The sequence below is a fragment of the Camelina sativa genome, chromosome 9 (assembly GCF_030686135.1).
Source record: "Camelina sativa cultivar CO46 ecotype springtype chromosome 9, ASM3068613v1".
Taxonomy (NCBI): Eukaryota; Viridiplantae; Streptophyta; class Magnoliopsida; order Brassicales; family Brassicaceae; genus Camelina; species Camelina sativa.
The window spans coordinates 4406904-4421280 of record NC_141888.1 but is presented as its reverse complement, the minus strand read 5'-3'; the positions used below and the strand labels follow the sequence as shown (position 1 = coordinate 4421280).

The window sequence follows — 14377 nt, the reverse complement described above, 5'->3', positions numbered from 1 at the left end:
CTAAAATTTGAAACGTGAAATGCAAATTCTAAAATCTGAATCGTGAAATATAAAATCTAAAATAAAATACCATAGATTTCCAAAGTTTTACAAAAAGATCCATGAGATTCCAAAATACTTACAAAAGCCGATTAAGTATTACGAAAGATGCAAATATTTTGCAAAGCAAGCTAAAAATACAAGATAACAATAAAGTAAGAGACACACCGCTTATCTAAGTGCTTGTGAAGTTAAAGTCACGAGTCGCACAACATTTTTCAAAGTCAGCTTGTTGAGCTCGAGTCAAAAGTGGAGTCGAGGTCGAGGCAGAGTTAGGCATTGTGGCATTCAGGACAATGGGATTACTAGGTTTTGCAGCAGGATCAAAAGGTTGAGTATGATTAACTCGTTGGAGGGTAGCAGAATTCACCCCAAGAGCCTGTAGAATCACATTTAGTGAAGCTCGTGTTGCAGCCATCTCGTCCTTGAACTCACTCTTCAAGGCTATCATATCATCTTTGTGCGTCGTCATGTCAGTCTTGAGAGTTTCAACATCAAAATCCCGGTATTGAACACTGCCTATTCCATAATACGTCCTTTGCTTGACTTACCCCGCTGTGAATGGATATAAAACCAAATTAATATAAACCAACAATCAAAGACAAACATTCAGATCAAAAGTAAAAAAAAACTAGTCCAAACAAAAACTAAATCAAAACAATGAAGATTCTCTTATGGATTGTGAATGAAAATGTGCAGACATCATACACCTACAAAACATCATCCACATAATACAAAAGTGAAAGTTATTTCAATAGTACCTTGACTCCCAATAGAAGTTTTGCTACAACATTAAAAGAAGACATTAGTATTTGTAAGTAAGTAAACTAAGTTATGTAGAGTAAAAAAAGTAGTATAAATTTTGAACACTTACCACAAAAGATTGCCACCAGTTAGTTTTCCTCTCCTGAGAAACAAATTTCCAGCTTGACTATTGTCCCATGTAGTTGCCTTGCCAAGTCCCAGGGGTCTACACCGAACCTGGCAGAAGAAAAAATAAGAATCAGAGACAAAGAAGATTACACATTCATGATATACATATTTCTAGAATTTTGCTTACTAATTACCATAAAGCGCCATTGATTTTTCTTGGATGGAGGTGTGGTTGGCACGTAGTAGTGCCTCTTCGATTCTACGAGCGTAGTTGTTTTCAGCTGAAGATGTTGCGCTTGTAGATCCAATAGCTCCTGGAGGCATGGAAGGACCTGGAGGAATGGGAGAACCCAAAGGTGAAGACCTTGTAGGCCTTCTCTGTTGCATATATGCAAACAAAGCAGAACACATACATTGAAAGGGGATCTGAAGAACATACCCAAAACCTAAACGTTTATACATTGAAATGGGATCTGAAGAAACCCATATCGAGAAGAGAAGAAGAAGATTTACCCAGTAGATTTAAGTTGGAAGGCCGTGTGCGACGACGGTTAGAGGCTTGGCCGGACGGAGTCATCGATTCGAATTGGAGAACCGTAAGCGTTTGTTTATGAAGTGTGTTTTTGTTGAGAGAGAGATAAATTTTTTTTTTCTAAGTGTTAAGTTAGAAATGGAGGCAGAGATAATAAAACACATAAGGGGAGGGTTTCCTTGCTTTTAACCTAATGTAAAAGTTTCTCTATTAACCCGGGAACCCATTATTTCTCCCAAAATATTTTTTGGTGATTAATCTTTTTGTGACCCGGGAAAACCAAATAATTTGTTGTTTCGCTGATCCAATTCAACTTAAATAATTTAGTGTAAAACAATTAAATGAAATTATGCAGTAAGAAAACTGGTATAATTAAACTTATAAAACAGATATTAAATTAAAACATGATAACGTATAGAAAAACATATGTTCTTAAATAAGATATTAAAGTAAAACATGATAACACATTTGATCACATTTTTACTTTGTGGTTTTGTAACACATTTTATTGTGGGTAATAATTTGTCACCATTTTATCACATTTTTACTTTGTTGCTTTGTTATCACAAATATAAAGTGACTATTTCGTAACAAGTTTAGTGACGTCACTCATGTGACTGTGTCGTGACTATTTTAGCCACGGTTAGACCACGTCTTAGTCACGTTTTTACTGTTTTTTCATTTTCGTGACTTTATGTGACTATTTTGTCACTATTTAAAAAAAAGTTACGGAATGACCGTGACGAGGAAGTGGCTATATGATATTTTTTTACTAGTGACTCTGTCTTATCTCAAACCTTATCCCGACCGACGACACAAAACGACATTTAACTTTGTATATATCAAAACCAACCTGTTTCTGTATATTTAAAAGTCTTCTCAGAGTAGATTTAAATCGAAACTTGTTGTTTTGTACTAAATACTCTGTTTCTCTATCTCCGAAAAAACAAAGGAACAAAAACAATGGCGACTCTTCTGTCTTTCTTCTTACTTCTATCCCTTCCCGTTCTCTTCTTGGTAATTTACACCAAGAAGATCAAAGACTCAAAACAGAGATTTCCTCCGAGCCCACCAAAGCTTCCTTTCATCGGAAACCTACACCAGCTTCGAGGATTGCTTCACATATGTCTTCACGATCTCTCCAAGAAATATGGACCAGTGATGCATCTCAGTCTAGGGTTTATCCCAGTTGTGGTAATCTCATCAAGTGAAGCAGCAGAAGAAGTTCTTAAAACCCATGACCTAGAGTGTTGTACACGACCCAAGGCTCTTGGAATGCAAACATTTTCGCGTAACGGTAAAGACATTGGTTTTGCGTCATACGGTGAGGGATGGAGAGAATTGCGCAAGATTGCTATTCTCGAGTTCTTCAACACGAAAAAGGTTCGATCTTTTAGGTATATCAGAGAGGAAGAAAATAACTTGATGGTCAAGAAACTGACAGAATCAGCTTTGAAGCAACCTCCGGTGGATTTAGGCAAAACCCTTTTCTCTCTATCTGCGAGTATCGTATTTAGATCTGCCTTTGGACATAATTTATCGGAAACCAAACATATCAATAAGGAAAAGATTGAAGAATTGATGTTTGAAGCTATAACAAATATGTCTTTCAAATTTTCCGATCTCTTCCCTACTGCTGGTATCGGAAGGTTTATGGACTTTATTTTAGGAGAACATAAGAGACTTCACAACAGTTTCGTTGAAGTTGATACTTTTGTCAAGAAAATAGTTGATGATCATTCGAAGATTAGACATGGAGTAACATCTCAAGATCGTCCTGATATCGTTGATGTGATGTTGGAAATGTTACACAAACACGAACAAGATGATTCTTTCAAGCTCACAGTTGATCATCTCCATGGAGTCATCTCAGTAAGCATAGAATCTTTATTTAGTTCATGACTCTTGATAAGTCTAGACCTAACCTAATCATATTTCTTGACCAATTGATCAGAATATATTTCTTGCTGGAGTAGACACAAGTGCTGTCACCATGATTTGGGCGATGGCAGAGCTTATTAAAAACCCGCGTGTGATGAAGAAAGTTCAAGATGAGATCCGAAGTTGCATTGGAATCAAACAAAATGAAAGAATCGACGAAGAAGGTGTTGATAAGCTTCAATACTTGAAGCTTGTGATCAAAGAAACCTTAAGACTACACCCACCAGCTCCTCTATTAATTCCAAGAGAAACAATGAGTCAAATCAATATTCAAGGCTACAACATTCCCCCAAAAACCCTTATTTTGGTAAACGCATGGTCTATCGGCCAAAACCCTTACCGCTGGGAAAGTCCAGAGGAGTTTATCCCGGAGAGGTTTATTGATTTTCCTGTGGATTACAGAGGACAGAGTTTTGAAATGTTACCGTTTGGTTCTGGCCGGAGGATGTGTCCGGGAATGGCTTTTGGGATTTCGACAGTTGAACTGGGACTCTTGAACTTGCTTTACTTCTTTAATTGGAGATTACCTGAGGAGAATCAAGATATGAACATGGAAGAAGCTGGTGATGTCATAATTGTTAAGAAATTTCCTCTTGAGCTTCTTCCTATTATTCGCCAGTGATAGGGTGACATAATCTTAAGGAACAAGAAGTAAAACTTGGTAATAGATCAGACTTAATTAGACTAGTTATGTTTTGTTTTTTTTTTTAATAATAAAACTTGTTGGACAAGGATAAAGCTCATTTGTTTTATTATGGCAGTGATAACTGATCACATCATCTGGACATCTGGTGATGTATTTGTAAGAAAATAACTCACAGGATTAGGATTTCGATTATGTGGTGCCAAAGTTGTCCACATTTCAGTTTCCTGCATTGACATGCGTGGAGTAGGTAGTGTACATGCAAGTAAAAATATCCTCAATTCCTCTTGGGTTGTGAGTATGTTAGCGTAATACTGTAATTCTTTGTATTCCCTCTTTAGAATGTGCGTGCGTAGCATATTACCCAAATTTCAAAACCGCGTTTTTCATCAAAACGACAAAAAACCGAGTTCTCTCATCAAAATTACAAAACTGTGTGTTTTCCACTAAAAATGTAAAATTGAGTTTTTTTTTTTTTTTTTTTTTTTTTTTTTTTTTCAACCCAACATTAAAATAAATTAAAAAGTAACTTCAAGATTAGTCGCCCAATCTGGAGGAAGAGCGTTTACAAAGGAAGATACAGAAAGTAAAGATCTAGAAGAGCGAGCAAGACAGTCTGCTCGGACGTTTGATGTTCGGGGAATCTGCGTCAGAGTGAAGGAGGGAAAAGATGATCTGAGTGAAAGGAAGTCCTCCAAAAAGTGCGAAAAAGCTGGCCAGTCGTCCGGATCCTGCACCATTGCCACCAGTTCAGCGCTGTCTGACTCAAAATGCTGACAATCAATCCCCATCGCCCGAAGAGACTCCATCGCCCATACCAGGGCATTAAGCTCCGAGTGAAGAGAAGAGGGGCTACGATGAAGACTGCGAGCACCCACAAGTATTGTCCTATCCTCCTTAGTCCCATACCACCAACCCAAACCCTCTAAAGGGTCAGATCCTTTCCATGATCCATCAACCTGACACCGAACAGAAAACACCCATTCCTCCGGACCGGCTGGGGGGTTAAAAAGTTCCCCGAGAAGGACTTTGCCTCCTCCCACAAAAGTTTGTCGGTTGTCGCCTGATTTATAATATCAATTGGCTCCGCCTCAATTCCTTGGAAAACTTTTTTATTCCTATCTTTCCAAATTGTCCACAATATCCAGGGTAACAAATATCCAATACCCGGACCCCCGGAACTCGACAATGCCCTATAATATAATAAGTCTAAATTTGAATACACTGATCCAAAGGGAAAACCTGTCGAAGAAAGATGCAACGGCGATAGCTCCCAAACCAAACGAGAACGTTCACACACAAAAAGAGCATGATTAATAGATTCCTCCGCACAAACACACCGTTGACACATAACCTCGCACCTTACACCCCTATGTGCGATCCGTTCCTTCACAGGAAGACAACCAGAGGCCACCTGCCAAAAGAAATGTTGGACCTTTGAGGGGACCTCAAGCTTCCAAGCTTGGGCGCGTAAAACATTGCACGTTGGCCCGATTTCAGCTTCCTTTTGTAATCCTCGTGCAAGCCGATAGCCAGTCCTCACGGAATACTTACCGGACTTAGTATAATGCCAAATCAATCTATCCGGACGAAAAGTCTTACTAATCGCCAAACTCTGTATAAGCGGTATATCCGCTGGATCCATATACTCCTGTAAAATTGGCAAATGCCAATCCATCGTTAAGGGATTAATTAAATGGCTAACCATCAAATTAGGATGTAGAACTCTCCCTCTACCATTCGCTGGTCTTGGCTGATCATCGGGTATCCAAGGATCCCTCCATACCGAAATGTCACTCCCCGAGCCTACTAACCACCGTGCCCCACGTTCCACTAGTCCCTTGACTGAAAAGATACTCCTCCACGCAAAGGAAGGAGAATAAGGTTTACTTGCCCGTAGAGGATGTTTTCCCCGGAAATATCTGCCACGCATCACCCGAGCCATTAAAGAATGCGGGTAATGAATCAACCTCCAATACTGCTTAGCCAACATTGCATCATTGAATTCTTCCAAAGCACGAAAGCCCAAGCCCCCATCACCTTTGTCCTCACACATTTTATCCCAAGCTACCCAATGCAGGCCTCTAGCCTTATCATTAGACTTCCACCAGAAATTCGAAATAGCACCTGTAAGTTTGGTTGTCAACGCCTGTGGCAATTTAAAGCACGACATGACATGGGTTGGCAGAGCTAACGCCACCGACTTGATCATAATTTCTTTACCCCCCTTCGATAAGGTCTTCGCCGACCAACCGTTAACTCTCTCATCCAGACGATCATTAACATAACTAAAAACGTTAGTCCTCGAGCCCTGAAGATTCTCAGGTATTCCCAAATAAGAACCCATACCCCCTTCACTAGAGATTCCAATAACTGTTTTAATCCGGGATTCCAATAACTGTTCTCAAGTAAAATTGAGTTTTGTCACCAACATTTTTTAACTAAAAATCTATTTGAGAGCTAACAACAAATAATTTATCAGATACGTTTCTGATTTTTTTGTGGACGAATGTCATATATCGTAACAAAAATTTTGTGGACACATTATTGAGTAAACGAGAAGCTGGAAAGTATATCGTAACAGAAATAATCGAACTCCTCCTATTGACCCATTCGTGAGTAGATTGAAAATAACTGTCCAGTCAGTAGAGAAGTTACCATCAAGAAGCTTGGAAGCAAGATCCGACCACACTTCTCTCGAGTATGGACATTCGAAAAACAAATGATTCCTGGTTTCCAATGGCACTTGACAGAAGACACAAGATATGGGAGCCCCAACATTCCAACTCATCATCCGATCTCCCGCTGTTAATCTATTTCTTGTTGCAAGCCAAGCATAAAAACAAAATTTTGGCAGGGCATGGCGTAAACATATGCCTTGGGAACAATCCTGCCTAGTGTGCTGCACCCGAGTTGCCCCCACACTTCTTTGTGTTAAAGGAGTCCTTATTACCAACCCATTTCCCTCTCCCAAGAACCACATGCTCTGTTTCAATTAGTCCCTTAGTTTGTATCTCATCAATACCTCACTTTCTCTAGAGGACACTATTGTTCCTCGGGGTAACGTGTTTGAAATTAGTGGGTATCTACAAACAAAGTTATCTCCCCACACATGATGCATAGATGATGTATTTTTAGTTGTTTATATATTTTTATTGATTTGTGATTATGACAGAATCATATATATACATGATTTGATTGTTTGATACATATACTGAGTATAGTTTTCATTAATTCTATATAAATATAAATTGTAGGTGTGATTCTTTATATATGGCAGCAAATTCGTCATTTTTTTGTTCTTTGAAATGTTGAATAAACATAGTTATTATCCACAATAAAATCATGTTCATCTTGTTATGAGACACATTTTGTTTTCCAAAGAGTAGATGAAGAGAACAAGTTCTATACTGCTGAAAATTCTTAAAATATCCATTACACTACAAGAAAAAAATCAATTTGCTAGGAACATTTGCGAGGAAAATTATCCCTCGCAAATTTGCGATAGAATTGTGAGACATCTGCTACAAACAGAAAATTCCTAGCAAATTCCTCGCAAAATTGTGAGGGAGTGGGTCCTCGGAAGTCCATCGCAAATTTGCGAGATATTTACAAGATAAATTAACATTCCTCGCAAATCCATTGCAAATTTGCGACAGTTTTGCGATGACAGCATCCATAGCAAATTTGCAAGGGATAGGCGAAGGAATTGCGAGAGTCATCGCAAATCTATTGCAAATCGAGAAAATAAACTCAAAAAAGTAATTAGAAAATTTAATCTAATATGAATAAATTTGAGTGTTCATAAGATTAATCAGATAAATTTCTATATATTTTTTTTAAATCAACTTTTACATTTTCATATGTTTGTTAGTTTAATAATACTAATTTCACATCTCAAACATAAATCCCAATTCCTATACCCCAAACCCTATACCACAAACCCTTAACCTACCTCAAAACCTTAAATCATAAACTCTAAAATTTAAAGTTTAAACTTTAAAATTCCTAATCAGAGAAATTAAATTATAAATCGTAGAACCAAAAATTAACTATTATATATACATAAAACCAATATTTAAAACAATATACATATACACAAAATCCAATACGTAGAAGAAAAAAAATAAAACATTTCTCGAAAGCTAGTAAAATAAAAAATATAACCATTTTTTGTAAATATGTTTAAGATATGTTTAACACAAAAGCTATACAAATTAATAAATTACAAATATGTCTAAGATATTTTGTCTACCTATAACATACCAAATAATCTCCACATTACAAAACTAATAAACTAAAAGATACTGAGTTCCCATTGGTTAGTTCAAAGAGACATGGATTGGTTTTTAACTCATCATGCCCCGTCGATTAGATTAAATCTGACGGACACAATTGTTTTCCCGTTTTTATTTTCTTTCTCCTCTGCCTCACCTCTTCTCGACTTCTCCTCATCCATCCCTAAGATTACTTTGTATATTAGTAATTGACTTGTAATTAATATTTTGTCGGAATTGTATTTTGTTTTCTCAGTAGAGAAAATCGTATCTAATATAATCTACATATTTAGTATCTAATATAATCTTTTTCTATAGAGAAAATCGTCAACCGGTTTCTAATATCATAAAACTGAACACGTATTATATATAATTATATAATTTCCAACTAATTTCATGATAAGATTTTGTATTTACGTAACATCTTACATATATTTTTATATGAAAAAAAAATTAAGAAAAATATAAGCAAAACATATGTATAATGTAAACAAAACATAAGTAAAATATTTTTATGTATGTGTTTTTCTAACAAATAAAATAGACTTTCAGATGTTTTACAATCTTTTTTTATTAACAAGTTAGCATTTTATTAGTTCGCTAAAAAGGTTTTTTCATATATAATTTAAATATAAGTTCTCAAGTTTCATGTGATTTTTCATCTTCTTTTCAAATATCTAATATATTATATAATACTTTAATAATAAAAATAAAGATTAAGAAATATGAAACTGGATTCATATTTAATACTGTATAATTGTTTTATGTTTTTGGATCTTAATGAATTTTTAATTATTAACTTAATAAAATTAAAGGACTTTATATATTAAATTTTAATAGAATGACAATGTCAAAAGATTATGTAACAAATGACATTTTCTCAGATATTTGATTTTGTGGAAACTTTACTTTATTATTAAGATGGTATAAAATAATCTTGATACTTGACAAAAAAAAAAAATAATAACCTTGATACTATAGTTTGGTCGCCTGAGGAAGTATCTCATTTTGAAGATAGTATAAATTCTCTAATTGTTATAATTTACACAACAATTCAACTACTAATAAAAAATAAAAAATTATACAACTAAAATAATTTTTATATTTTTTTGAAGAAACTCTCACCGTTTCTCAACGATGAAGCTGCTATCACATGTCAAGTTGCAACTGCAATAAATCAATTCTTTATAACTCAAAGGGTGTATTTAACTGCATATTTAATTGATTTGAGTTTTTAAAAATCCAATCTTCAGAAAATGTTTTCAATAACCTGAGATTCTATAATTGATTAATATTAAATTTTATTAGATTTTATAAAATCCATAATTGAATAATACATGATTTGTTATTTTAACATAAATCATTTGAAATGTTTGATTGAAATCATATATTTTGCTACAAACGTATACATCATTTTAGGAGTTTTGTTTTAATTTTAATTAATGTTTGGTTGAAAAAAAAAAAAGTATACATCATTATCTGAAAAAGTATCCCATTTTATTTGTACCTTTTTCTTGTTTATAACTTTTTCAATATGCCACGTATCAAATCATAAATTTTTTTAATAAGAAAATACTTTAATACTTATATATGTATGAGATTTTTTTAGCCTCTCTCTCAGTATAAAACCATTGTTATTTTGTCTTATAATACTCTGTTTCCCTTTTGTCCAAAAAAAAAAAATACTCTGTTTCCCTTATATTTGAAAAAGCAGAGAACAAAACAGAGGAACGAAAACAATGACGATTGTTCTGTCTTACTTCTTGCTTATATTCGTTCCCATTTTCTTGTATTTAATATTGACTAAGAAGAACATCAAAGAATCGAAACAAAATCTGCCTCCAGGCCCAAGAAAACTTCCGATCATCGGGAACTTACACCAGCTCCAAGGGTTGGTTCACAGATGTCTTCACGATCTCTCCAAGAAACACGGACCCGTGATGCATTTCCGTCTAGGGTTTGTCCCAATGGTCGTGATCTCATCGAGTGAAGCAGCTGAAGAAGCTCTTAAAACACATGACCTTGAGTGTTGTACAAGACCTATCACTGTCGCCTCAAAGGTTTTCTCGCGTAACGGTAAAGACATCGGCTTTGGTGTATATGGTGATGAATGGAGAGAGCTGCGTAAGCTTTCCGTTCGCGAGTTTTTCAGCGTGAAAAAGGTTCAATCTTTCAGGTATGTTAGAGAGGAAGAGAGTGACTTAATGGTCAAGAAACTTAGAGAATCGGCTTTGAAGCATTCTCCAGTGGATTTGAGCAAAACCCTTTTTTTCCTAGCTGCAAGTATCATATTCAGAACAGCATTTGGACAGAGTTTCTTAGAGAACAAGCATATTGATAAGGAAACGATCAAAGAACTCATGTTTGAGGCTCACAAAAATATGTCTTTTACATTATCCGATATTTTCCCTATTGCTGGTCTTGGATGGTTTATAGAACTTGTGTCCGGCCAGCATAAGAGGCTTCACAATGTCTTCACTGAGGTTGATACGTTTCTTAATCATATAACTGATGATCATCGATTACAGATTTCAACTCAAGATCGTGCTGATATCATCGACTCGCTCTTAGATATGGTACATAAACAAGAGCATGATGTATCATTTAAGCTCACCATTGATCATCTCAAAGGAATCATCCAAGTAAGCAAACAAATCTCTTTACTTCATAATTCTCGAATATAACCTATATATAGATATCCTTAAATCTATTGTCTTTTGGTTGACATAGAATATTTACCTCGCTGGAGTAGACACAAGCGCCGTTACTATGATTTGGGCGATGGCAGAGCTCGTTAGAAACCCTAGAGTGATGAAAAAAGCTCAAGACGAGATCCAAACTTGCATTGGATTCAAACAGGAAGAAAGAATCGTTGAAGAAGATCTTTGTAAACTTCAATACTTGAAGCTTGTGGTGAAAGAAACCTTAAGACTACACCCACCAGCTCCACTGTTACTCCCAAGAGAAACAATGAGTCATATCAAGATTCAAGGCTACGACATTCCCCCAAAAACCCTTCTTCTGGTTAACGCATGGTCTATAGGACGAGATCCTAAAAACTGGCAAAATCCAGAAGAGTTTAATCCAGAGAGGTTTATGGATTGTTCTGTGGACTACAAAGGACAAAGCTTTGAGATGTTACCCTTTGGTTCTGGTCGTAGGATTTGTCCAGGAATAGCTTCAGGGATTGCGACCGTTGAATTGGGGCTCTTAAATTTGCTTTACTTCTTTAACTGGAGAATGACTGACGAGAAGAATGATATGGACATGGAAGAAGCTGGTGATGTCACAGTTGATAAGAAAGTTCCTCTTAATCTTCTTCCTATTCTTCGCCATTGATGATCCCATTGATTCTTGAAATTAGAATACTTGAACTACCAATACTCATGTTGTTGCGAAAATTATGTAATTTTGACGGAGACAGCATGATGCCCTTTCGGTTGTTGAAATCAATACAATAAAAACACAATGTTTCTTTCCAGAGTTTCTCAGCTTCTGTATTGAAGCAGAGCATGACACCTCAGTAAAACTCAACAACCTATCAAATTATAACAATTAATACAACTCAGCTTTTCTCTTTTTTCTCTTCCTTAGCTGGACAAAAGCATCCTCATCTGAATCATCTGACTTTTTAGCAACAGAAGAAAAATCGGAGACAAAGAAGAATCGGAGAACAGAAGAAGAATCGGAGACAAAGAAGAATCGGATACAATGACAAGGGATTGCGCTCTAGAAACTTCCTCAGGTTAGGATCAAAAACGTCGGAAAAGTTGGTCAACCCTTTGGACTCGGTTTTGGTTGCAGGACTCGGTTTTGACGCTAGTCTTATCGGAGGTTAAATTTCGAATTTCGATCGCATATAGTTGCGAATTCAGACCATGGGTTCCTGGGTTACAGTTTGGTTTAGAATTTTGAGCTGGTTGTGGAAGTGGTATAGGTTTTGGCTATGGTGGTTTGTCTTCTCGATTTGAATTTAGTTTACTGTTGGGTTAAAATATGCTATCTGCTATGTTGTTAACGAGACTAGGTCGGGTGAGCAAGCTTGCACTACTTATGTGATGTTCAGGGATTCTTATTCTCAAGAAACTGCTGTTTTACTCAGTGTAAGTCTTGTTTCGATTTTATTCACTTATGTTCTTTCTTTTTGTGTCTCTTGAGTATGAATAACTCGGCTCATTGGAATTCTCGCTTTCTTCAGGGTGCAACGATATTGGATCAGCGTGTTTGCATTACTCGTTGGGGACAGCATCACGAAGAGTTCGATTTCTGGAATGCGACTCCGCGAGGTTTTGAAGATGAATCATACTCAAATGTATGAATTTCTCTTTTACACATCTCTCAGTTTTGATCTTTCTGTGTTTTATTAGATAGTAGAATCTTACACTCACTGGTTTCATGTTTGGTCTCATTTCTAAAGCTCATTCGTTCTTCAATCAGGTAGCCTCATGCTCAACCAGGCGAGTTCAACGCTGGAGAAGCAGTGACTAAAGATCAAGAAGTGGTGAAAACAATGCTTGCCACAGGATTCGTGCTAGGCAAAGACGCTTTAAGCAAAGGTAAAACCTTTGACGATTCCCACGGTGTATCAGTTGTGGCGATGGCTAGAGTTTCCCAATTAGAGCAGATGATTGGTCTCACTGACAAAATCTTTACCGGACTTGAAGCAGTCAGAATGACCGACCAAAAGTAATGTGTAGAGAACATAATTTGTATTCGATTTGGTGTGTCACATTCTGTTTTCAAGGAACCGAGTGTTCTCTATTTAGTGGTCACCTTTCATTGACAAAAGAGTTGGATAGTAACGCAAGTGTGTTTCCATAGACATTTAACTCATATGTTTATAAGTTTAATGTCTTTTTTTTTGCTCCAGATTGTTTTTGCTTCATTTTGAGAAACAATATTGGTGAGGTTTTGGGGTTTTTGTTTCAAGTTCGAAGCTTTCTTTTCTTAAGGGAATTTTGGGTTTTGAATCTTATCCAGTTTTGATCGGAATCAGTGAGAGTTCTTTGAGTCCTTAACTGTAGTTTCTGTGTACTAAAGTTATTGACATGAAAAGCTTTTATCTTTTGGTTCTTGAACATATAGTTGATGTAAAGACTCTCTTGCTCTGCTTTTTTTGAGTGTGATTTGTATAGCTTTTTGTGGCAGTAGATTGAATCAAGGAGTTGAAAGTTTTTAAAGATTTTGAAAGTGTTTTAGAGATCGATGAGAGTAATCATGGAGGTTCATCAAGCTCACTCCCACCTTTTCTTACAAAAAATATGAGATGGTTGATGATTCTTCATCGGATTCGATCGTCTCGTGGAGTCAGAGCAACAAGAGTTTCATCGTTTGGAATCCACCGGAGTTTTCTAGAGACCGTCTTCTGAGATTCTTCAAGCACAATAACTTCTCGAGTTTTATCCGTCAGCTTAACAATATGTAAGTGTTAGTTGGTCTTTTGTGTTTTGTTTGTTTGATTTTGAATCAGTCATCTTCTTTGGTTGGTTTAGTTTAGTTTGGGTTTTTGTATTGTAGGGTTTAGGGTTTTAGGTTTATGTTTATTTCACTTTTCTGTTAAATAACTGTAATTTTTTATTTAACTCTACAATTTTGAATAATTTTATGTAATTGTTTATTTATGTTTACAATTTTTATTTACAGAATTAATATTAACAGAAAAATTAAATAAAATAAGTGACAAGAACAACTATAAAATATGTAATATGTTGTAAGAGATAAATTATGTGAGATTAAGGAGACAAATGTTGAAGTGGCTAAACTTAAAGTACTAAGATCTATCAAGAAAATTTACAAAGTAGACATCAAAGAGTAATTTATCTTACTATTTTTGAGGGTTTGTGAATGAGAAACAAATCAAGAACTAAGGATTTGAAATCCCTAAACTTATTTTTAAGGTTTTTTAGGGTAATAAAATTAAAATATATTCAACAACTAACTTTATGAAATCAAAAATTCAAGTATTTAATAATAACAAAAAACAAAATCACCATTGAAATTATCAAAAATTTATGAAATTTGATTTCAAACAGCATAAATTTATGAAACTTAATTTAAAATAACATATATTAA

The 14377-nt window shown here is 35.5% G+C and overlaps 2 protein-coding genes and 2 pseudogenes across 8 annotated transcripts; 3 read left to right on the top strand and 1 right to left on the bottom strand.

Annotated features, from left to right (window-relative positions):
* Positions 1-85: 85 nt before the first annotated feature.
* LOC109126643 (uncharacterized) lies at positions 86-1489 on the bottom strand (annotated as a pseudogene). Its single transcript, XR_015566148.1, has 6 exons — positions 1426-1489; positions 1277-1338; positions 1107-1171; positions 914-1020; positions 801-823; positions 86-594 (listed from the first exon to the last, which is right to left on the bottom strand). The product of XR_015566148.1 is annotated as an uncharacterized LOC109126643 (transcript).
* Positions 1490-2305: 816 nt separating this feature from the next.
* On the top strand, positions 2306-4116 carry LOC104710422 (cytochrome P450 71B3-like). The gene is made up of 2 exons (XM_010427026.3): positions 2306-3316; positions 3399-4116. Exons 1-2 carry the CDS (start codon positions 2408-2410, stop codon positions 4005-4007), a joined length of 1518 nt encoding a protein of 505 aa, XP_010425328.1. The 5' UTR covers positions 2306-2407; the 3' UTR covers positions 4008-4116.
* Positions 4117-9982: 5866 nt separating this feature from the next.
* LOC104710421 (cytochrome P450 71B4-like) lies at positions 9983-11786 on the top strand (annotated as a pseudogene). Its single transcript, XR_015567239.1, has 2 exons — positions 9983-10947; positions 11036-11786. The product of XR_015567239.1 is annotated as a cytochrome P450 71B4-like (transcript).
* Positions 11787-11910: 124 nt separating this feature from the next.
* LOC147937711 (binding partner of ACD11 1-like) lies at positions 11911-13174 on the top strand. Of its 5 annotated transcripts, none has more exons than XM_087467669.1 (4): positions 11911-12050; positions 12333-12408; positions 12504-12617; positions 12747-13174. In XM_087467669.1, exons 2-4 carry the CDS (start codon positions 12364-12366, stop codon positions 12993-12995), a joined length of 408 nt encoding a protein of 135 aa, XP_087323795.1. In that variant the 5' UTR covers positions 11911-12050; positions 12333-12363; the 3' UTR covers positions 12996-13174. The 5 variants fall into 5 exon arrangements, with proteins under 5 accessions (XP_087323795.1, XP_087323797.1, XP_087323794.1 ...); XM_087467671.1 differs by having other exon boundaries at positions 11939-12236; positions 12743-13174; XM_087467668.1 differs by having other exon boundaries at positions 11971-12236.
* Positions 13175-14377: the final 1203 nt, after the last annotated feature.